The 24,800-nt window shown below is 37.0% G+C and overlaps 2 protein-coding genes and 1 long non-coding RNA gene across 3 annotated transcripts; all 3 read right to left on the reverse strand.

The window, feature by feature from the left end:
- Positions 1–2,670: 2,670 nt before the first annotated feature.
- Positions 2,671–4,064, reverse strand: LOC108167084 (C-C motif chemokine 4-like). The gene is made up of 3 exons (XM_017309965.1): positions 3,944–4,064; positions 3,747–3,858; positions 2,671–3,658 (listed from the first exon to the last, which is right to left on the reverse strand). Exons 1-3 carry the CDS (start codon positions 4,005–4,007, stop codon positions 3,526–3,528), a joined length of 309 nt encoding a protein of 102 aa, XP_017165454.1. The 5' UTR covers positions 4,008–4,064; the 3' UTR covers positions 2,671–3,525.
- A 3,679-nt stretch (positions 4,065–7,743) lies between these two features.
- On the reverse strand, positions 7,744–8,483 carry LOC108167090 (uncharacterized). The gene is made up of 3 exons (XR_001777477.1): positions 8,356–8,483; positions 8,134–8,242; positions 7,744–7,993 (listed from the first exon to the last, which is right to left on the reverse strand). It is a non-coding gene; the product is annotated as an uncharacterized LOC108167090 (long non-coding RNA).
- An 11,216-nt stretch (positions 8,484–19,699) lies between these two features.
- On the reverse strand, positions 19,700–23,246 carry LOC103479265 (C-C motif chemokine 20). The gene is made up of 4 exons (XM_008433615.2): positions 21,511–23,246; positions 21,255–21,372; positions 20,514–20,591; positions 19,700–20,362 (listed from the first exon to the last, which is right to left on the reverse strand). The coding sequence occupies exons 1-4, from the start codon at positions 21,581–21,583 to the stop codon at positions 20,314–20,316; spliced, it is 318 nt and encodes a 105-aa protein (XP_008431837.1). The 5' UTR covers positions 21,584–23,246; the 3' UTR covers positions 19,700–20,313.
- Between the last annotated feature and the right edge of the window lie 1,554 nt (positions 23,247–24,800).

Genomic DNA, 24,800 nt, shown 5'->3' on the forward strand with positions numbered 1-24,800 from the left:
CAAATAAAAATTTTTTTTTTTACTTTAACACTAAAATTTAACACTTGTACCATTAAGTTTATACATGTTTTGTATTAGTAAAACTTATGCTACATTATTTTTAGTAATAAATTAATTTAAACAATATCAAATTTTACAGAGTCAAAAGAGCTCACGCTCCCACCGCTTATCTTTCTGCTTCAGGAGAACCTGATGATCTCACACTAACTGAGTGCAGAGCAGGGGCTTATAATGGCGGCTGCAGCAGCAGCACAGGTGAGAGTCATCATCAATCAGCAGCCAGCAGGAGCGGGAAGAGCAGAGGCACAGGTGAGATCAATGAGCTAATCAGCAGGTAAGGAAGAGGCTGTGAGCAGTAGATGCAGGAAACCGGGAAGTTATGACAAAAAAAATCCATGGTAAGGTAAGTATAAGGTAATTTTATTTATGTAGCACATTTTCAGCAGCAAGACAATTCAAAGTGCCATGATTACATTTACTAAAGGAAACAAACCTTTTCAAACCCACCTGGTCCTTTTTAAAATCATTAATTAACTTTAAATGATCACACTTTTTAGAAAGATTACTTTAAGTAGATTCAACAAATCACTTCAATATAACTTGTTTCACAACAGGCTAATTATTACATAGTAAAACATCAAACCCAATGTTAAAGAACTCGTACAAGAACTTATAGGAAACAAAGTCAGTGACGTCTATCCATCCGCAAAGGGTTATAAATTGATTTCTAAGTACTCTGGTTAACCATAAAGAGCCATTGTATGCAAATGGAGATAACATGAGGGTGAGAGTGAGAGTGGTCTACCAAACTTTTTCAAGCTGCTCCAATTGGTGACTAATCCAGAAAGTCACAAAAGACCACAGAACAGGACCTAATGCACTCCTGGCCTTGACTCTGTTAAGTGTCCATAGTCTAAACATTACAGAGATTGGACAAAGTTGGACTGTATGGAAGATTTCCAAGGGAAAAACCTTAAAATACAGAGATGGCAAAAGCTGAACTTTCTTCAAAGTGTGGGTCCTGTTAGATCCCCCTGTAACACCAGGAAGCACATTTCTGCTGGAAGCAAACGACATTTATATTTGAATCAGTAGTACTGTGTCTATATGTGGATGGAAATAAAGATGCAAAAAAAAAAGGAAACCAACAGCTAATAAAACTGAGAGTGAGAACTGCAGAAGAAGCAACAACTGTCAGCTGAACAAGCTAATATTAAGGATGTTCCTCTTTATTAGTAAGTCAGTCTCATGTAACTACAAATTGAGTACAATTCAATGTTGACCCAATACCGTATGAATGCTAAATATATATATATATATTTTTTCCATCAGGACTTTTTATTTTTAAGAAAATCATCTCTCTTATAGTAAGTCCAGTTATCACTGAGATCATCACTGTAAAGACTGAGACATAACTTTTACTTCTGCTTTCTCAGGGTTAAGAAGCCACAGTTTACCATTTTAGCTTCAAACCACAGTGTGTAAAACTAGAATAACCTCCACAGCTAAGCGTACCAGAGTGCTATCTCAGTCACTCTAAAATTTACATGGCTTCTTATCTATTCAAGCTGCCACTGAGTTGCCCTGGTCTTGCAACGAGATGCGTACGGCGTCCTTTGCATCATTTTTGCCCTTGCTCAAGCATTTCAACTGACCAATAATGGATGCCAGTGTTGAGAGAATAAGAAGGATGTTAACATCTTCTAAAAGTAGCATCTACCAGTACAAAAGATGTTGGTAGAACTCTCTTTGATACAACCTCTTTGTAAGATACAGCAAAGTAAATGTAAACACAGAAATAATTTTACTTCCTTGTACACGTGTGGCCCTCTCGAGGCAAATTGGATATGTTATTTTATGGAGGAATATATATAAACAATGTCGACTGTAAGGATTGATTTCACAAGCTTTATCTTGTGAAAAAAAACATTGGAAATGCATTTTTACTTCTGAATTTGTTATTTTATCTGTACTTTTTTTCTTTAGAATTCATCAATCAATGATTGAGACTGTTAAGTGATTGGTTTCTTTTCCTCTCATCCCTTTAACTCTGGTTCCCACAGGTAGGTTATCTGGTTTATCCACGGGTTTTCCACAATGGCAGACAGGGAAGTTAGCAGACATGTTGTTCCAAACAACCTTTTGTAAATAAAATGTAAGTAAGTAAGCAGATGACAAAACAATGTCTGGGAAAGATAACATCTCTTCAGTGAAAAACCTAGTCATAACTGCCCACTTTAGCCCACTACTCTTCCAACCACCAGTCATTACCTTTGATGGGTTTGAGTCCAGCTGATGGTCAGACGTTTTGTGGTGTTTTCTGGAACATTTTCTCAGCTGATTTTCCTACAAGTGTCCTCCTGAGAAAAAGGAGCGATAGGACTGCTCCAAAAAAAACAAGTTCTAAATGTATGGATAGTATAAAGAGTGTCATAAGTGAATATTGATTTAAAAATGTGTTCGTTGTCATAACCACCACTAAAGTCAAATCTTGGTAAGCTCTTTCAATTGACTAATCATACAAGAGCACAAATCATTTCTGCACACACCAAGCTTTGTTGAGAACTGTAGCAACAGATTTTTTTATTGCAAATAAATATCAGACACAACTTGATTATTAAAATGATATTTATTTATAACTCTGGAGGTAATTCACCTTTTGCATTCAGATTCTCCATCACACACATAATAATAGGGGTGGGCTTATAATTTATACAGGGGGTGGGAAAAACCCATTACAGTTTGGTTTTAGCAAACATTGCAACAACCTCAAACGCTCTCCATTCTCAGCCCCTCAAACATCCCCCAGCTGCACCACACTGACACACAGCTGTACTTTCTCTCCCAGCCTACTGAGAGCAAACTTTTTTTCTTTTTTTTTTTTTTTAGAGCTTCACACATCATAGTGTTAAAACACTAATGGAAATACACTGACTGCAAAGCCTCCGTCTGGTTAGCCAGTAGTCTAAAGTGTCAAACCGTCCTGTGAGGGGAAGTGGAAAGCAATGGTCATTGTTGTGGGCAAAAAGTCATCATATTGCCAGACCGCTGATGAGTTGGGTTTTAAATTTGAGATGAATTTGGTGCTATTTTTTTTTTTATGTAAAAAAAATTGCCCATTAGGGCACACTTTTTAGTTTTCAATGAATTGAGTTTTTCCTCGCTCTTATGTCCCATGAGTGTGAGAGCTTACAGAAATCAAACACCAACAAACAACATTAGGTGACACAAAAGCAATTGTAGCTTTGTGCATCTATAATTTGCCCTGATATAAAACTCATGATTAGAGAACTGCAACCATTACACTGTGACTGTCCTTAGGTTGAATCCATGATCATTTCACAGTTAAAAGTATCAATTTTCAAGGTTTTCATTGGCAACAAAACTTGTTAAGTCAAAYGTGCTGCGATAGATGATACAATTTTACCAAAATGTGGCACGCTGCAAAGCCGATGGGTAGTTAAACTTAAACAGCAGGGAAGAAAATGGGATACCATTATTGTTTCAATAGTGGGATTAGTTTGATTAATTTTCCAGCTTCTTTTTTAAAGTAGTTTGTTTTTGCTGCCAGTTCTTTCCATCCAGATAGGCCATGCTGGTCTTTGTCCATATATTGCTGGGGTTAGCACAGAGTTTCTTCCCTTTTGTAGTGGTAAATCTTTTAAAAGTAAAAGACAAAATACTTGTTTAAATAAAGTGCAATGATAAAAGTATGCCAAACTATAATCAGTAATTTCTTAACTTACACCACTGAAGGTACAGAACATAATGATGGATCATTTTGCTCATGGTAACTCCTCAGCAACGTTCGATGAACCTTAGTTTTGATGTTTTTCAGACAGCATTTAGAGATGCCTCCTGGAAAATTGAAATAGAGTAATTGTATATCAAACAAAATTAAAACCTGAGTTATTTTTATTTAAGATGGAAATGTTGATCTTACCTTGAGCTGAAAAAGTTGGCAGCATCAAAGTTACCAGTAAGAACAGGATGGTGAGACTCATCATGGAGAGAAAAGATGCTCAAGGACGGTCCTTTACTTGCGCACTGTTTAAGATGACCGATTCGGCTTAATCGTATCCATATGGTGTGCAATTGAAATTCTTTGCACCACAAATATATTGTTGGAAAGAGGAAGCATGAAGCCACCTCTCGTCAACACTTTACAGCCAGATCCTCCTCCCACCGCTTTTCGTTTCCCCCCCAAATAATTTAACACTAATGACAAATACCGTCGAGATATTTACAATACTTTTTGAGAGGTATATACACTTTTGATACATTTTTTTCATGGTTTTGCGAGAGACTTTAATGTATTGTCAGTGTAGGTAGATGTTCAAACCTCTGAGGTTAAGACCTCAAAGCTTTGTTAGACAACAGCACATATCCATCCATCCATTATATAAAGATTTGGATTAAAGGAAAATTAGAACGGTTCAGACCAAACACCAATGGAGAATCTGTGGTTTTGCACTCTGTCAGATTGATCTGTTTGGCGGAAAGAATAGGCACATAATAAACACTTGAGGTTTTTATTAGTAAAAAAACCCTTAAAACTATAAATCTTTTTTCTGCTGGAACATGCTTTCCAAATATCCTCATGAGATTTTACTATAATGTAGATGCATGATGTGGAGAAAACAGTTTGCAACATTGTTGTAGATTATTGCTCTTCACATTCGTCCAAGATTGAGTCCAAAAAGCTAATAATGGGACCAAAAAAGTGATGAAGCACTTACTAAACATAGATTTACAATCAAACATTCATGCATTTTTATTTCACTGCTACTTAAACAAAAATGATATTAGCATGACTTAGCAGTGTCTTACAGCTTTACAAGAAAATGAGATTTATTCCAGGCCATCACCTGATGCACCACTTATCGTAAACATTCTCATGGCCATTTGGTCGTCGCCTACGCAGTTTTTCTTTCGCTTCCTTCTCATAGCTCCTCTTCCATTAGCGAAAGTCCTTGATCCTCCAAATATGGTTCAACATTGATCTTGTCCTCTAGCAACAACTTATTGTCGCATCCCAGCATATGCAGAGAGAGGGAAAAAAAGTTTTTAATAGAGAAAGAATGATTGGTGCTTGTTTTCAGGCTGCAATTTGTTTATAGATGAGTGGATGTTCAAGATTACATTTCCAATTTGTTTTTTGGGTGTTTTTGATAGAACAAGGTGCAAACATACAGTTTGTGCAAATATAAAAAAGTGTACTGAGACAGTATGCCGGGGCTAGTTTTACTTAAAATGCTTTTAGTTTTTTTTAAGTGCTTGTTTTACAAGATATGCTGATGAACAAAAAGTCCTTGTAATTTACTTAACAGTCACAAGCAGACAGACTTTTTTTTATATAAATGCATATAAAAGTGTGTATTGCTACCCACAGTGGGACTTTGTAAGGCTAATCCTAAATCAAACCCCTAATTTTCCAAAGCCTTAAACCCAATAAGTTGGTCTACAGCATTATGACTGGACTTTGCTCCCCAATGGCCTTCAAAAATGTTGTTTACTTAAGTTTCTAAACAGAATGGGTAAGTGAGTACGCACCGCAGTTGTTGTTCTGTTCCAGTGAATTTCGCATGGTTTGTGGTTGCATTCATTTGTGAAAGTGAGAAAGTGTCAACTATTCTCAGTGTTCAGTTTTCTTTTAAACTGATGCTATGACTTATTAATATGTTACTTTAAGCAACAATGAAAAAAATAAGCAAATTAAAATAACTTATGAGATCAAGACAAGAAAAAGTCATAATACATCTCAAAATAGCATTGCCTGGTCAACAGCAGTTTTGTTACATGACAGCCACAAACTTTTATCATGTAGTGGAATTTTATTTGATGGTGGTTCTGCCTGTTAAAAAATGAAACAATATGTATATGTATGCGTGGTGTGTTATACACTTTGATTCTGGTGAAATAAAATCCAGTGTAAGAAATTTGCTTTCAATGTCACATAATTAGAAAGTAGTGTCCACCTGACTGAAATATAATTTTATGGGAGAGTGGCAAGAAGAAACCACTCTTCTTGCCACGGGACTGCTGGCAAACAGCAGTCCCATCTGCTGTTTGCCACCAGCCATGAAAGGAACACGGCAAGATGTGCAGGAAGGTTCCCTGAGTGCGGTGGAAAACACTGCTCATCACCGCAAACACGGCACCTGCCTCTTGGGGGCAGTATGGTACCCTTCGTGTCATACTGTGAGGGTGCTTTCTTCAGCAAGGACAGGGAAGCTGGTCAAAATTGATAGGGAGATGGCTTGAGGGAAATAAAAAAAATATGTGGCATATAGTGGATTTATTTAGATATAAGCATATTTAAAGTTTAAAATTTGGGATTTTATTCAATACTTGGAATCTGAGGGTCACTGAGGATCTTCATCCAACCTGACAGAATCCAGACTATTTTGCAAAGAATGGGATTTGATTGAAAAACATGACATTTTTGGACTAAGTCCAAAAACATGTCAATTGGTCTCTAAATTCCCATTAGGAGTGAGTGTTTGTCCTGTTTGTGTTGCCAGGCAACTAGCTAGCAACCTGTGCAGGGTTTAACCAACATAAGGTCGTCTAAAAAGACAACCTCAAGATGGCATCTTAATCGTGTGACTGACTTTACTGAATCAAAAATGGATCTGGCATCACGTCGTATCAATGAATTAGGAACGCTGTGTTTGTGTCACCATCAGCTATTTGACTACTGTGCATGTTTGTGTGGGTTTATGGTGAGATGGTTAGAAACCATGTGCCTAAATGCAGCAAAGGGCATGTAGCTTCAACCGCCAAAAAAACAGCTGTGACTCATAATCTTTCTTTAGCATCATAGACCACTTACATTGCATTTCTATGTTTTACAGTGCTTCCAATGCATACAACACAGGCAACACTCAATTAAGAGGGGCTTTTTGTATTTCTGTTACTTCTGTCGCCCCCCCATCATTATGCATTCCTGTAAGGCCAGCTGTGTTATAACTGCCTCTGATTATTACTGAAAAAAGTCACATGTGAGGGTTTATGCTGGGTTCCAGCTTATTTCCTTTCCAGCTTGTTTTCTAGAGAAATAGGTCTAATAATCCCACCTCCTTCACACAAATAGATGTCAAACATGACAGTTCCAGTAATGTAATGGATCAGTGACAATGACCCAAATGCCACTTTAGTAATGGYAACTTTTTAAAATGTATTAAATGGGTGCAATGCATGTCCTAAATTAACTCCATATTTTCAACAGTGTTCTCCTCCTCTTAAAGGCATAAAGATCTAAGAAATTCAATGACATTAAATTACTTTTAAACCAAACTTTTACTTTGATGAACAGTTGTGTTTTTTTAAAATTGCTCACCTTAGCTAAGTGTCATTATATCAAATATCTTCTGCAGTTCTGGCTTCCAGCACTTTATTTTCTACTTCAGTGAAAGCAGTTCATCCACCACCATTAAGATCTGATGGTTATCAGAAAATCTCTTCCCTGACTCAAAAATCTGAGCTAGTGCTGCTGCTCTTATCTCACATTGGTGTAATTATTAAACATGTTGTGGTGAGTAACAATAAAGACGAGAAAAGATGAAGAGTGGGTGCTGAGATTGAGTAGGCACCGGTTTTATTCAGATTTGAATCTTAACATCACAAAGAAAGTTATACTTTTTGATATAACAAGCTTGAATCAGTTAGAAAAATAATATTTATTTACATTTTTACATTAGTTATAAAAATATTAAATAAACTCAAACAAAAGTCACAACAGATTTTTAATTTTTATAAAGCTGAGGTACGTTCTAAAGTCTAAATTTGATTAAACTCAAACAGCTTAAGATGACAGATTGAGGGCTTGTGTCTCAATTAGAAGCATCAGTGTCAGTGACGTTCCTTTCTTCCATTTTTTAAGGATAACTGTTTTTGCGCAAATGCTTTTCCGTCCAGAAAGGCCATGCTGGTTTTTGTCCACGCATTGAAGGGGCTGGCACAGATTCTTTTACTCATGACTGTTGTGAATCTGTTTGGGGGAAAAAACAGAGACCATATAAGAATCAAAAGACATAAAGATTTATGTAGTAGAAATAATAATGAATATCACTGAAAAAAAAAAAACATACGTAAAATAATTCAAGTCAGGAGTAGATTTTTCTGACTTACACAATTGCTTGTAGTCTGCATGATGATTTATCTTCTTGGTAGTAGCTCGTCAGCAATTCTCGATGAATTTTTGTGCCGGTGAATTTCAGACAGCAGTGTGAGATTCCACCTTAATAAAGGCAAAACAGGCAAGAGTAAACTACGATGGCCACACAGCATTAAAAATACACAGAAATCGGGTTGAAAGCAATGAAACTTGCTTGAAGTCTGCATTTTGCTTACCTTGGGCTGAGGCTGTCGGCACCATCGCGGCTACCAATACAAGCAAGATGAGGGGGATACTCGTCATGGTGCTCTCTCCAGCAAAGACTGATGTGATGTGAAGTCTGTGCCTGGAGCCGTTTTAAAGACCACCAACTTTTTTTGCATTCATTTAAACCTCTTGCAGTGCACGGTTTCCGCACCCACAGACACACACACACAGTTGGAAAGTACAAGTAATGCTTCCTCCCACAAAGCTCACCGGCGCCGTCCTCGCCCCTCCACTCTCCTCACCAGTGGTCTGGAGGTGTCGAAACGTTTTCCACCGTTGTACATCTTTCTTTATTCTATTTTTAAGTCAAGTTACTTTATGAAAATGACACCTATAATAGAGATGTATATAAATAATGCAATTTAAGCTAACATCTTACAGCAGTTGCCAAATATTTACAGTAATTACTAAGCATGTAAGGTAACATTTCACAGTAACGGCTTATTTTTCATTTTAATCATTGTCTTTTGTTGTAAAATTTCCAAGTCTTCTAGAAATCTTGTTGTGTTGCTATCGTGACTGTAAGTTGATATTGGTCGATCTCAAAAGAAAGCACTCTGGAAATCTGTTTTAAAATAAAGTCTGGGAAAGCTTATAGATGGCCACACTCAAAATCAAACAGAAAAGAAAATGTTCATTGACTTTGTACACTACTCTACTGAGTTTTTCACTTTCTAACATGGAAGTTTCCTGTTCGGTTTTGAGGTAACTGTTCGCTTTGTGCTACTGCTGCTGCTGCTCTACTCACTTCTGCAACCACACATGATGCAGACACATCAAACTTGCCTTCCCTTTTTGATCTCATGGCATTTACAAGCACATGGGGCGTTTAAAAGCCGTGCTCAGTTAATCTGTTCCACCGAAACCCACATGGTTTTGGTCATCGATCCATTTGTGCGTGCAGTTATGACATCATGAACTTTTGAACTCACGAACGATAAGCATTTGACCACTTTGTTCGATACACCAATCGCTGGTGAAAACAAATAGAAAATCTATCAATGTCATGGCAGCAATTTAATGGATATTGGAATCGAGATGTAGTGAAGACGGCTTGCTAAAGTCCAAACGGAGGATCGGCGTGGGGAAGAAAAGGCATGTAGGGCCCTTGAATGTGAATGATTGCTGGTTCCACACAGGCTAATCTTAGTATTTATAAAAAAAAACATCTAAACTTGCTGAAGTTTTCACACTCAACTATCTGTAAACTTTGGGTTTAAGGAGAATAGTCTGAGAAGGAATGGTTTTTCAGTGCCTTGTAGAAGCCAAAGGAGAATGGGCATACTGGTTTGAAGTTGGGATAAAGCAGCAGAGAACACACCACACACTTCTGTCAGCTCAGAACAGGAAATTGAGGCCACAGTTCACAAAGGCTTACCAAAGTTGAATGACAGATTGGCAAAACGTTTTGTGGTTTCATGAGTCTTGGTTTCATCTGCTAAATTTAAATGGTTTGCTCACAATTCCATGTTGAACGCAACATAAAATCACAAATCCGTCTTGCCCACTTCAGCTGCGAGTCAGATAATTTGATTTGTAGCATCTTTCAATTAATTTGTAGGTAACCATGTGTTAATAGTTGTGAAACTGATCTGCCCATTTCTTGAACATTATAAAAATTCAATGACCACCTGGCACAGACAGAAAATCACCCACAGAAAACAGCTTGGTTCATGATCGCCATTACAAMATCTTTGAAGGGGGGGATTATTGTGTAAAGTGTTTTGAGTTTTATATATTATATAAATCGCATTTATATAATGTGATTCGCTCATCAAAAACATACCAGGAGCATTGCTTGGATTCTGAGGAATCATTGAATCTCCGTCATTGAATTCGTCGTTTGGGAGAGCTCTCGCCAAACGTTTAGCACCGTGACAGTTTTAGTAGAAAACACCAACAGTACTCGAGTCAAAGCGCTCCCTACCTACYCTTAAACAGTTTAGAGCCTATGTAGCTTTTTTAATCATACTACAAATCTGTAGCGTATTCTGCACGCCTCAATATAGAATGGATATTTACGTTTTTAAGAGTCATAATTCAGCTGGTTTGTCTCTGTTCACCTCTCAGTCACATCATGACATGGGATGAAACGCTAATCCACAGTTGCYGAACATTTTACACTGTGACCTCGTARTATAATCTCAAGAAAAGACAGTAGCTGCCCTTCAGTCTGGTGTCGCAAGAAGATCATTTGTCGTCTTGTGTCTAATTTGAGAATTATATTGATCAACAGAATCCAATGTCGCTCTGAATGTATTTGAACAGCCAGGAGGGAGTTGGAAATGCAGGAGCTCTGCCAAACGATATTTCACATTGTTGTTGAAATGACCCATGTTCACTYCCAAAGTGGTGTTAAACAAAACACCACTTTGATTCAAGCAGCTCTGCAGATATGCTGGATTGTTTTGAATAATCTGAATAACAAAATGCTCCATGTAAGTAGTTTAATGATTTTTGGATTATCCTGGGATCATGACATGAAAGTGCCTTCAGCCTGTGACCATTGGGTCAGCGTCAGGATTCTTTCTGCAATTATCTACTTTATTTTAATCCTCGGGAATCGGAATGTAGTCGAGGACYAAAATCCCAGCCCAGAAAGCGAAAGTAAATCTAACCAATTACAGAGSTATTCTTACAAACAAATTACTTATTTGTCTAAATAATACCTACATTATTTAGACAAAAAAGAATCTGTAATTTTTTTAGCTTCAGATTGCTYGACGCGTAGATAATGGTTGGCTGCAATTGCACATGACACATAGCCACAGAGAATATATGAGACAATTGTATCTTTTACTCCTGCACAGGCAAAAATAAAATAAAAAATAAAGTTCTGCTTAAAGTCTAAGATGACATTAAGTCTGCAAAGCTTCTGTTRGAGTTATCTCTTCGTCTGTGAAAACGTCTGCTGCTGTCATTTCCTGGCTTTTAAATAACATTGCAAGTGGGAATCTTTGTAYGGGTCCATTACATTTAATTGATTCTGTCCTTTCCCACCTCAGTGACAGTTTATTATTAATGCATGACTTAGTAATAACAACRGGCGCTCTCTTTTCCTGCCACAAACTGCTGAGGTCTGCAGTGCAATTATTCACTTTAAGATTGCCTCATACTGGAGTAAATTTTTATCCCATTTGGCAGAAAGTCGGATCCCATAAAGATAATGATAAGAAAGAAGTCATTAGTCGACAGCAATCTGCTTGAAATTGTAAATTTGGCAATCATGAAATGGCCTTTCTTTTTGTTTCACTTGGTTTAGGAATTTTTTTAAAACAACTGTATTTCATATCAATAGTAAATATGAGGGAGCAGTATATATTTTTTTCTAAATGTATTTTTATTTTGGTAAACATCACTTCATTTAAGTCATTTCTCCTTTCCACGAGGCCTTCAAGAACCTCATATCCGCTACAATACACAGTTATTCAATAATTCCTCTTTCATAACTGCTGGGCATTGCATCCAAATGAAAGCATAAKCTCGTGTCATGTGCTCTTTCTTCACTTCTCTTTTTTTTAACATTAGTTTCTGTTCATAATGTGGCTTTGTTAAAAAAAATKTATTTCCTAATACAAACGGTTTAGTAATATGAGTAATCTTCTCCAAGTGCATTTTGCYGCAAGTCAAAATTAATTTATGGAGAACTTAAAGAGGCAACAGAGGAATCTGGTTAGCCATAAGCGTCCTTTCTGGGATGTAAAGGGGTAACTTTTCAGTAAGACAAAGATGTGCCAGCAGCACAACATTTAAAAACAAACATATTTTCAGTGCTTTTCAGGTCAGATCTAAGTTTTTCACAGATAAGTTGTGACAAATTCAACGAGGGCCCAGAAGAGAATGACACCCCAGCTTATTTTGTCCAATCAGCCTTAGAGATCCTATTCAATCAGTCAAATAAACCATGACTGAAGCCGTGACTGGGAAGGTCGATCTGGACATTGTTGATGTAGCACTGAAAGCCAATGACCACCATGCGATGGACAGGCGACCTGTACAGGGTGACGGCATCTCTCGGCTGTTGACCAATAGAGATGGGCACCAGCATCCCTGGTGACCCCAATAGCAATAACCATGTAAAGATGATGGATGGATGGTTGCAAATAAAGTTATAAAATGTTGTTACTCCCTGAGAAGGTTTTTCTCAAAGCCTGTAACTTTGGTGGAAAAACTGAGGTTTTYGTAGATAACAAAAAGAGAAAACAACTCAATAAAATGTTTATTTCTACAATCACAGTTACACCATTAATACAGTATTCTAGAATAAAATTTCTGACCCTAGAATCTTATATTAAATAGAATCCATCTGGTGGTCAATCCATAGGTCAGCTTTGGATTTACAGCGTGGGCCGTGTCTGGCCTAGGAGAATATTGTAAAACACGTCAATTAGCCACCCCTCCATTCAGAAACTGAAAAAATAACAGAAATTGTAATATGCTAAAAATAAACTTTTCCTTTTTTTGTGAAAAGATTCCGGAACCTTCCCAGCGGCCACCAAGAAATCGACAGACAAGATTAAATAAGGTTGAGTGACTGGAAGTGGAAGTGGGGAAATTTTCTGTTGTCACATCTTTTTTTAAGCAAATTTTAAATGAATCTCCTTTCATTACAAAGAGTCTCCACATTATAAAAAAAAAAAAGAATCAGCAGGTAAATTACTACCTGGTACATCTTCTATTTTCACAAGAGTGAGTGTTGTTTAAAGTTGAGATGAAACCTCTGTGTTAAGTAGTCTCCTATAATTCATTACACAAAACCCATAAATATATTTCACAATGATCAGGATTGAATTCCAGACCAGACAAAAGCAAGTTGCTCATTGCATATTCCTCTGTTAAAACAGATCTTTTCAAAACAAAGATTACACAAAAAAAACATTTGAGGTTAAAAAAAAAGGAAAGATAGATGGATGGCTGTATTAGAAACCAAAGTCTTGTCTTGTTCAATTTCAGAGACCCGAGAAAGYTGACTAATGGATGAGGCAGGAACAAATGACCAAATATGGACGGATGATGCTCGGAAAGCCGTGGTTTGTGGTCAGAGGTCTTCCTTCCCCCTTTTTTTTCCTCTTATGATGACCATGACTTTCAGCGACAGAATAGAGAAGTAATACAGTGACCAAAATGTGATGTTTCCCATAAAGTATTGATGAAATAAGAAATGATGAACATTTTGAAAGATATGATAGAGCTGATGGAAAAGACCACACGGGTACAGGCCTGCCTGTTGTCCTGGCGAGATTGTTGAAAATCAAWGATATGAGCTCATTAATAGTGTGAAAAAAWTTTTTCCAAGCACTGTTAGAGGAAATCACTCAATCAGGTTTATTTGTATATTGTGCACAATACAGAGAGCTTGCAAGATAATCAATAATGAAGACGTCCCTAAGTCATAAGCTTCTCCATTGATTAATAAAAAYGGTAGAAATTATTTTTGACATTGTTTTCATTAAAATGTACCTAAAACTCTGACTTTTTTTTTACTTGCTGACTCCTTTCTCAGTATGTCACCTTTTCAGAAAGATATTTCCCTCATGTCTAACGAAACCCAGAGGCTGGAAAACCTAACTTCTTTATTGAAGGAAGAAATTTAATGCAAAATCTGTCAGAGGTATGCGTAATGTTGGAATTGTCTATCTGTATATCAGTACCTGTATTTTAAATAGTTTAGAAGTTCAACAAGGTAAAAGCACACACGACAGTGTCAAACGGGGTCAACTTCATTACCAAACMATAAGAAAGGGAAATGRATGTCTCCAGGAGAATCCGGCGCATCACTTCCTTCTGCCCGGACGCGCCCTTGTGATGCTCACTGTTCATCCGTTCAGTTTGGTTCCATTTCCCCATTTCGTGCAATAAAACCCAGAGGCTGGTCGTTAGGATTCAACAACAAACCTCAGGTCCGCATTTYAGTGACTGCAAAGAATCTCCAGGAGCCCCTCACGCAGCGACCATGCAGATGTGCATCAGAGRACTGACTTGTCTGGCCTTTCTGGCTGGAGTGATACTGGTAGCATCTGCWTCGGGTAAGTTTTCCGTCCAAAAAAATATTCCTTCTATGTCTAAACAATATGCATAACGTAAATGCCACGCTCTTTAAAAATAAATGTAAATGGCAATTTATGACTTTTCTTTTTTTCTCATTTTGTTATATGAAACAGAAATCAAGATTTCAAAGTGCTGCACTCAGGTCAGTGACCAGAGCATCACTGCTCCCATCATTGGCTACAGGATCCAGAGGAAGAACCTGCCCTGTGTCCGTGCAGTCATGTAAGAAATCGTTTCTGTTCCATTCACTTTAGTCAGTTTTATTCATACAACGAAAAATCTCCGAAAAATGTCGCATCAAGACAATTGACAGAAAATAACCATCCAATCAAAACGCACAAAAAGAAKGTCACATTCAATCTAATCACATTGTCAGGGTTGAAAGACTAATATATACATTCCAGTTTGATTCCAGTTATAAAACACAGCAGTCGATTTCAGTTCACTATTAAAAATAAGAATTTCATAGGTTCTATTCAAAATCTTTGTTTCATTCAAGATGTTATGCAGGACAAATTTGATGTATTTTAACTGAATGATATTTTCCTAATAGATTTGAGACATCAGAAGGAGAAGTCTGCAGCCACTGGAAACAGGACTGGGTGTTTGAGAAGATCAAGGAGCTCGAGTGAGTAGACCCTCATTCTCTCTGTCAGTTTTTCCATAAAGAAGTTTTTGCAAATGACTTTATTGAGAGGCGGTGTGCTGTGCTGTCTGGTATTTTAACAATGGTCTGTTGATTGTGTGCCTCACAGGCAGATTCGCAGAGCAAAAAAGACAACTCCTGCCACCATCACCACCACCAGCAGCAGCAGCACCATGAGCACCACTACGTCCTAGAAGCCTATATAGTCCAACTTCATTAATTTAAGATAACTAAAAATTCCAGGGTGTATTTTTGTTTTATATTTAATATTTATTACCAGCTGTATTTATTCTTCAGTTTCATCACTGCTGCTTGTATCACTAAATCCATCCGTTATGTGCAATGCAGAGTAAAACACATGAGGCACTGTTTAGTTCACAAGAAGAAATAAAAGAAACACTTGTCATCCRTCCAAGTATGTCGACTGTCAAGTTCTGTTGTTTTTCTGCATTTTTCTCAAGCTGATCCGAGTCATTAGTAAAACATTGACAGAGGTACCAACATTTTCAAGCTCCAGCTAATAGGGACAAAGAAAGTGTGTCATTCGACCATGATGGGTGTGTGTTGAACTTTAAAAGTCAAGAGACTGCTGCTGCAAGACACTAAACCTGTCTGTATTTACAGTCAGATCAATAAGTTAATGATTTAAAACAACGGAAAGTGTGACAAACCGTGCTGGATACTGAACTAAGTTTGTCTTGCCATCATGCACTGAAAAGAGGAACATAACGGAGATTTTAAAACAAGATATATTGATTGGTCACAGTTAAAAGAACTGCAGCAAAGAGCTCCATCTAGAGGTCACAAAGTCTCCATAAAATTCAAGAGACGCTGTCGACATACCGACCAGCTGTTTGGGAGGGATGCCAGAAAAACAAAAACAAAAAAATTTTTCTTTACAACATGTTTAAGTCAAATGAGACTAAGAAGAAGTTCCATCTCCATTTGGCTCAAGTCAATGGGTAAATAAGTGGAAAGATATGTCATGTCCACAATTAACTCAGCTGTGGGCCTGTTTCTGTTTAAAGTCTCATAAAGAGAATAAAAAGAGAAAATTATTCAAAGACATTTTTACACTTCTTCATCACTGATGACAGCAATGTACAGATTGTCCCTCTGATCTTATTATATTATATTATATTATATTATATTATATTATATTATATTATATTATATTATATTATATTATATTGCCCGAGCTTCATTTACTTCACAGTCATCTTCTCTCTGAATACCATGGTAACTTGCATAAAACTTTAGAGTTTGTGTATTTTACTTTGTTGGCTCTAGTAAAAGCAATCAGGCTGTTAGTAAACTTTATTCACACACTTAGTGTTTCAGGGTTTGACTGGTTAGCAGTTACTGGGTTATAGCATCCCTGTGTCATTTGAGATGTTGTAGCTTATGATGTAGTTTCCATGCTTTTTTTTTTTTTTTGCATGGTAAACTGAATGAAAAGTTCAAATATCCAGTCTTCATTACTATCATATCTTCACTATATTTGTACATGTGCATGGTTTATTGTGTGATGTGTTTCATCATTTAAAATAGTTTAAATATGAAATTCTGACAACAGTATCAAAGTAAATTTTCCCTTAAGCATGGATTTCTTTTTCATTCCTAATTTCCAAATGATTGTAACTACTAAGGCAGTCAAAGAAAAAGAAAAATTATAATCTTGTGGGATGTTTTGGCAGCAGCATATTGTGTGAAAGAATTAGTCTGCCATCTAGTGGCTACTCAACACAGACTACCAGAAGAGCTCTGCTGTGTCACCTTGTCAGTCTGGGACACCAACCCCCTTTGGGTGTTGAGCTGAAATAGAAACTACCTTCTTCTCAGTCCTGTCATGCATTTGCAGCAGCTCAGAGGTCAGACACTGAGGAGTTTGCAGACACCTTCAGCAGACATGCTGGCAGCTTTCTTTTTTGGGTAACCCAGACAGTCATGATGCCTTTAAAATATTAACCATCTGGAGCAGCAGCAGTTTCTGTATTTCAGATGACACAGCCACCTGTCACTAATGCTGTTTATCCTTTTGAAAAAGAAGAATGACTTTGTACGCAAATTACTACATTAATATTATTATTGTTGTTTAAAATATTTTTTTATGTTATTTTAGCTTCACATTCATGTAATAGGTAATTTTCTGTAAATATAGTAGAACTATTAAAAATAAATTCCCCTCCATGTCAGTTAAAACCAAAGTAAAAAAAAAATCTAAACTAATAACTCCATGAATTGTATTGCGAGTAATAAATTGAAATGACACAAGAAATAATGAAATTATAAATTATAATAACACATAAAGAGGATGAGGCAAAAAAAAAAAAACATGAAAAGGCAACGATGCCCCCTCTGTCTGTAGGGAACTGGGGTTACTGGGTCTTTGTGGGGAGTCTCTGATGTCTGCTGAGTCCTTCATCATCCACTAGGTGGCGCCAAGAGGCTGCTCCTACCTGGAGAGCGTGCATCTGGATTCAGCAGCACAGGCGCGGAACTATGGGGGATCCCCAACCGGGCCAACGAGTTTCAATTCATTTTAATGTCTGAGTACATCCGGAGGAAGTAGGCCCTCTCCTATTGAGTAAGGTGTATGTAGACTAATATAGAAATGGTACCCCAGCAAATATAATATTTTCTATATATAGTAGGCTGGCCCAGTCACCGTTTCACTCATGGTTTTTCCGATATTTTATCGTCTACCCCGCCCCCTCTTGACGTTCCCGYGAAWGGTACGTATAGGGTCCGGTCATTAGCCCAATGATGACTTGTTCTGCTACTGATTCAGCACACCTGTGATCAACCTACTTTGTCAGTAGATGAGGAGCAGGGCTGTCAGGGCTGAGTGTTTGTCTACGAGTACCATAACGACGACCCGACTTCCCACCCACAGGACAAGGTACCACACATCTCACAATTCATYTTCGTTCCAAAAATAAACTGTCTTTATCCGATTTCATAGTCTCCTGTATGTGGGTCAAAAGATGTGAACCCAACATGACACTGTCTCACCGCTCTGGGAGTCTGTCTGTGTTTTAACACCAACCTGCTACCTTATCAGTAGGAACGATCAGCTTGTTTCAGAGCAATCAGAGCATAGCAAAAGAACCGTCATACAAACGAACTATCACCCAACAGGAGCTGACTCATTTCTAAACTTAGATGTTACAGTGAAGACCACAGCGTTGATCATAGTCTGGCAGTGCAAAGGTCATTCGTACATTGTGATCCAGCCACAACCAGGAGTTACAGACATCTGGTGTCTGTAACTGCAGTCAAACTCCAGTCAAAGCAGGCAAAAGCATAATCAGAAGAAAATGTCCAAGAGTGTAAGAAATACCTGGAATAAACATATATAGGGTATTTAAGGAATCCACTTAACCACAAGGCAATGACACTGCACAAGACTCCACTTCAGAAGAAAAAGAAACATGTTGAAACTTTGCRTGAATTTGGCTGAAGACTTCTTGAACAAGTCAAAGAAAAGGTGACAGGATGCAGMGTAACGAGATGAGATGGAAATGGAAATGGTTGGCTATGACTGCAAGCGTCATGTCTGAARGAGGAATGCTACTGGATACCTCTTCAAAAACACAACACAAAAAAAATGGAAGAGTAGTGGTGGGAATATCATGGTGAGGGCTTGTTTTACAGCCTGTTAGGAACTGAAGGATTTCAAGAATTTCTCAAGAGTTTTCAGCAAAACATTGAACTGAAAAACARTCATGGACACTTTCACTTAGTTAAATAGAAGTACAGCTGSTAGAAAAATGGCCCAGTCAGTTCCCAAATTTGAATCTAATCRGCTTCACATCAGTRTCTGAAAATTTTTCAAACTTCATGGAAGAGGATTTCAGAACTTTTGAAAGTCAAAACAGAGTTTTGAGACAGAATGGGCTGAATTCACAGCAATGCAGCTTACTAATTTCTCCATTGTCACCAYAAAAAGTTTTACTAAATAATATACACATTTCATTAAGGGTGTTRAAATAATTATTGTCTGTGGCTGTTCAGTTTGTTAACATATAACCTAACTTATAGAAAACTTGTTTAAATTTCTTTGTATATTTGGATTTCTTGGGTTGTTACTGACATTTCTTGTGGATTTTATGTAATTATTTAAAGAAACTATTTGCTAAAGAAACAATTTACTGAGGAAAATCTTGACTTCTTTATTACCCATTTTCCTTGGTGCACTCATTTTTCCGTTGTTTACATAATTATGTGTTTCAAACACTGAGAAAATAAAGCGAAATAAATCTATAAATTGACTTTTTTTCAAAGTCAAAGTTAGCGAGGATCAGCCAAACAGTGTTGAACATGAACAAATATATTCAACTTGTTATAAAGGCTAATTGTTGAAAAGGCAAAACCAAAGAAATCAGTAAAAGCTGCTAAATTAAATTATAGTAGTTTGATACAAGAAGAAATTATTTTTTTAGAATTTAAACACTGATTTAAAAAAACTCACAACAGCAATAAACTTTTTATAAATCTTTTATTTCTGTTTCATTATTAGCATGCTTACTTAAGCATTTATGTATTACAAGAATCAAAAAGCATAAAGAAAAACAAAGATATATAGTAATATTTTCTAATTTAAGAAAGAAATTGATCTTTTAGCTGTTCATTTCTTTTTTTTTTTTTTTTGCTTTATCAGTATAACTCTAAAATAAATGAACATTATTAAGCCAGCACCAGTAAAAAGCAAATGCACTCACATCCAATAAAATAGAATATGGGTTACAACAACACTCATTTGTTTGTTTTGAAAATAAAAACCCTTAAGCAGTTATTAAACATACTTTTCATTAAGCCCATATTTTTCCAATAAACCTACTTATAGTTGCTCTRATGTAATATTTTTATAAATTTATTTTCATGAGCTGTTAGTCAAAAYWWATAAATATCAGAAATGAAGYCTTGTAAGCCTCAGAGTGTGTAATTAATTTAATAAAACGTAAATYGRGTTACTGGGATAAATAAGTGTTATTTCTTAATATTCTAACTTATTGAACATGGACGTATGAAAATCAACACTAAAAGAAGTTATATTCTCAGAAAGACATGATTGCAGAAGAATAAAATCTCTAAACTTTATTGCTCTAGACAACTACATAAAAACATTTTTTTTTTCTTGTTTTAAATCAGTAAATGATTTATAACTTATGAGGAATTATAAACCGTTGAGAAATCCACTTTGCACTGCGAATGGAGGAGTTTGCAGGCATCACATTTTTTTACCGTCGGTGTTCCGGGACATCGTCTTCAGTTTTGAGCTGATTAAAAAAAAAAAAAAAAAAGGGTTTAAATCAAACTGTTCCTAAAATCAAACCCTTCATKTAAACAGCATGTTTCTGCTTCACAATGAGAGTCTGGATCTAAACTCAAATGAGATACTACTGTAAAAAAAAAGTCAGGATCTTCTACCTCAGTGAGCTGAGAGCTTCCTTCACCCAGTCATCATTTGGACTTGTACAGATTTCCTGGTTATTTGTGGTGTAAAAACTGTGATAAAAAGAAATATAATAAGACACATAAACAGCCTCTGAATTTATTAAACACGAGTAACTTGGAGTAACAAGATAAAAGCTATTTCCTAAGGAAAACATGGATTTTGTGGGGGGGGATTATTTATTCTGAGAAAATACAGCTGTAGCAACTCATTCTGGAGAATAAAAAAAATCCATTTGGAACATGATTTATTTCTTACATTATTTATTTGGTATTGCTTTGCTCTGGAGAACAACTGCCTTTTGCAGTAAGAACATCAATTATTTTCTCATCCAAGMAATKGACTAAATTTGTACGGTGTGGTTATAAAATATATTTGAAGATCAAAGTAACGTTCAGTAACTTTGAACCAAATATTTGCATTATTAGAGCAGCTCAGAATTGGAACATATTATGTTGTGTTTTGTTTATTCATTTGTTTAACACGCATTTATATTTAAGATAARACATATAGCAGCACTTATTTATTCACCAAGACAGAGTGGTAAGTGAAATTTAACTTTTATGTGAGMAATATGAAAAAAATACATATATTTAATTTTCTTTGGGGGGAAAAGTCGTATCAAATTCTTATAACAATGGTAAATTAGCACTGTTACTTGCAAGAAATCGAAAAGATGCAGAAAGTGTAAAGATTCATGGTGTGGGGAATCTTACATGATCGCGTTGATGCGGCAGTGTTCCACATTTACTTGCTCTCTGTAGCCTCTGATATTTTCGGAGGGAACTGGCCTCATACTGTACCTTGTACAGCAGGGTTTGCTGGTTCGAAAACCTACAGACGGAAAAGTCACACACAAAGGATGACTTCCAACATGAGTTGTGCATTTCAGGCCAGCTTGAATAAAATATTCAGTCTTCAATATGTCCAACGTTCTTGATCGAATTGAATAAGTGATAGAATTAAACTCACCGGCAGCTGGGCTCAATATCCCCACTATGATGAAGAGAGGGATGGCGATCATGATGATGCTTCTGGGAGTCATGGTGAGGATCCAGCAGATAACAACCAACCGCTCTACGGTATTTGTCTGAGTTCGGTCAGACGTCTGCCTTTATAGGTCCCACATTGAGGACAGGAAACCCAGCGCTGCATCACGGAAGCCAAAGCTTGAGATCTTTTTGATAACACATTTTATCTGAATACCACAGCAGCAAGACGTGGCATTTGAGCATGCATCTTGCTCTTTCGCTGTTTCTCGTCGCACAATAAGACACAGAACCTTCTTGGGTTCCCTTCTCTAAAAAAAATGATTTCTTGGTTAATTTTGTTCCTTCTAAATTTGCACAATTCTCAGTCGTTTTGGTTGTCGTTTATTAGTGCTGCACTTGCGTTTCTTTTGCCCTTTAAGCTTTCGCACGTAGCAAGTTTTTTTTTTCTTTTAGCCTAATCTGATTCTGAGAAATTTGCTATTAGCCTTTACCACAACTTGACCTAAAAGCTTCAGTAGAAATAGAAATATTTTGTTGTTTGCAGTATCTGTAATCTTGTGTTTGCACGGTGATGAGCAAGCAGGCTATGTTGTGTGAAAATCCCTTCGCTAGTTACGCTGACCTATTTGGTCTGCAAGAAGCTGATGAATCTCCCACCACCTTCGCTGGCCTAGAAACACGAGACTTTCTTAAGATGYGAGCACATCYTGTTCTCRTCAGATATTGTTTACAATATTGTGAAAAGTGTTTTGTTTCCTTTCAGATTTCTTGGACTTTTAAGATTTTTGTCACTCTTAATGTTTCAGGCGGTCAAACTGATTTTGATGTCAGGCAAAGGTRACCTAAGTACATACAAAGAGCCATCCCTAGACCTAGTGGGGGTTATCAAGAGTCTGTGATAGCGATTCTTTTACGTCACCATGAAGGAACCACTGCCCACTCTGCTTTGCAGAATTACATTCACTTCAACCGCACTTTTAAGGAAGTCTGGGTGACGGGGGATTCTGAGTAAGAACAGGGTACTTGCAGCTCCCACAGCTGTCTCACGCAGTTCAGTTCCAGTCTTTGACTAGACCARCCAAAAGATACCAACGCCTTTTCAGTCATTTAGAGATGGACTAGCCAGATGCGGCCGGCTTATCTTTTCATTGTTTTTTTTAATCTGATAAACTGTGTGATGTACAACTTTTTGCATCAACGGGTGCAAAAACTGAGATGCAATTGCACATTACTCCCTGTTGCTAAATAATTTTTGCTCTCCTGCTGTTTGCCCTTTCCTTTGCAAACACAGATGTTTGCATTGAAGGACCAGCTGGAGAGTAGAACTGCCATCATTTGTTTAAGTCTCACCACTGAGTGTTTCAAGCAGGGATTTAAACACTGCAAATATTAGTGTCTGGAGCTGACTGTAAAGATTAATTTGATGATAACCATCAGGATTAATAGGCCACCTTTAGTTCAGGCAGTCAGAAGCTGTTCCATCATTCCAAATCATGTCATCCCGGTTTGGGTTCGTACACATTTTGGTAGCAGACTGTGTGAACTCAGGCAGCGTGACGGTGCAGCAGTTTGTGCTGCTGCCTCACAAAAGGAAGGTTGGGTTCTGTATAGTTTGCAGATATGTGGGGGATATACTTCAATTTCCTCTCAAGTCCAATACCATCCATTTGAAGTTATTTGGAGCATAACATTTACCATTTGGCCTGAATAGTTGTGGTGCTGGGTGTAATTTATATATATATATATATATATAACTCTAGTTGGATCACCCTATGTCGTGCATTTTGGGTGGGGGGAAATCATATTTTATTTATCACTAAAGAAGGGTTCAGTGAGTGAGCATATGAAACTGGTGGGTTCGGTACCTCAAAAAAGGTTAAGAACCACTGCTTTAGACAATGTAATGCAAGTTATTTTTTGCTCCCTTTCCCCATATGGGGGCAGTATTACTAAAGGCCAAAAAAAAAAAAAAACCAGTAGTGATTTAACAAAAGGTGAATCTGAATGCGCTATAGACAGTTTCACTGTCTGTCACAAAATGAAAGAAATAAGAAACACCTAAATATATCAAGGTAAACAGCTGACATCAGCAATGTGCAAAACATTAACAACATTACAACGTTAACATTACAAGACTACAACCTGGTTTTAAAATCCTGCTTTCTGTTTCACTCGTCTGTGTCTGTGAACCTGTGTGTATCTGTGTGACCTGCTGCACACAAGGATAAAGACAAATGTGATGTGATAAAAGGGGATAATTGTCTTGTTTGACAGACTAATCCTTGTTAATCCCGTATGGAACAYAACCTCTTATCTTAGCACCTTTCGCAGAAAGACAACACATTTTCTGGGAGGTAACAGTTTCAGTTTTACTATTGCTTACTTCAGGATTCCAGTGGAAAGTTAATCATGAAATGAAATATAGAGGTAGATTTATTTCATGAGAAAATGTCCTGGTTTTTTAATAGGAGTGACTTGTTTACTTTTTTTTGCGTAAGAGGAAGTTGTTAACTGTCAGTTTTATGTTTTAGATCATTTTATATCAAGTTAATCACAAAAAATAGACACGGATTTTTGCTGCTGAAACCCAATTCAATACGTCAGACATCATAAAAAATGATGCAATGTATATGCTCGTCAACTTGGTATCTCTAAGATGCAGTGAAATAACGCAACATTTCATCAGTGTTACATCTCCCATAACATTTAAGAGGTTATTCATTTTTATTGCACAGCCACAGGCATTTTGCACCTGCAGGAATTTCTTCAGTTCTTCCCTCATCTGCTGCCCCAACATACATTAACTTGTTRAAGAAGAAAAGCTATAATCTTCTGGCAGTGATTCACCAAAAAACAATATTCCAAACAGCAGAGCGCCAACAGGAGTTAGATAATCTTCATAGTGAACTCCCAGTCAGTCTCACCAGCTGCATCTGCTTCACCCTTACATCTTTACACAGCGAGTAAAATTGGTYCATTCCATTATGTTTTACCCCAAATGTCACATAAATTGAGCACTACTTAAAATGACATTTCTCTCCACCAGCAGGCACTTTTACATATTCCAGACGGGTTTTGTAAACAGTTATTCAAGAGCATATGCCCTGTTACACTGCATCAAGTATTTCTTCCTTTTTTACTCTAAAGTAATAAAACAAATACTGTGTGTCTTAACATGAAACTGTGTTAAACAATGTGTAAATGTCCAAGTTTGTGTTTGAGTGGGACAGAGGACAGCATCCCAACCTGTCCATTCAAAGGTCCAAAGAG

Source organism: Poecilia reticulata, linkage group LG17, assembly GCF_000633615.1.
Source record: "Poecilia reticulata strain Guanapo linkage group LG17, Guppy_female_1.0+MT, whole genome shotgun sequence".
In the NCBI taxonomy this organism is placed as follows: Eukaryota; Metazoa; Chordata; class Actinopteri; order Cyprinodontiformes; family Poeciliidae; genus Poecilia; species Poecilia reticulata.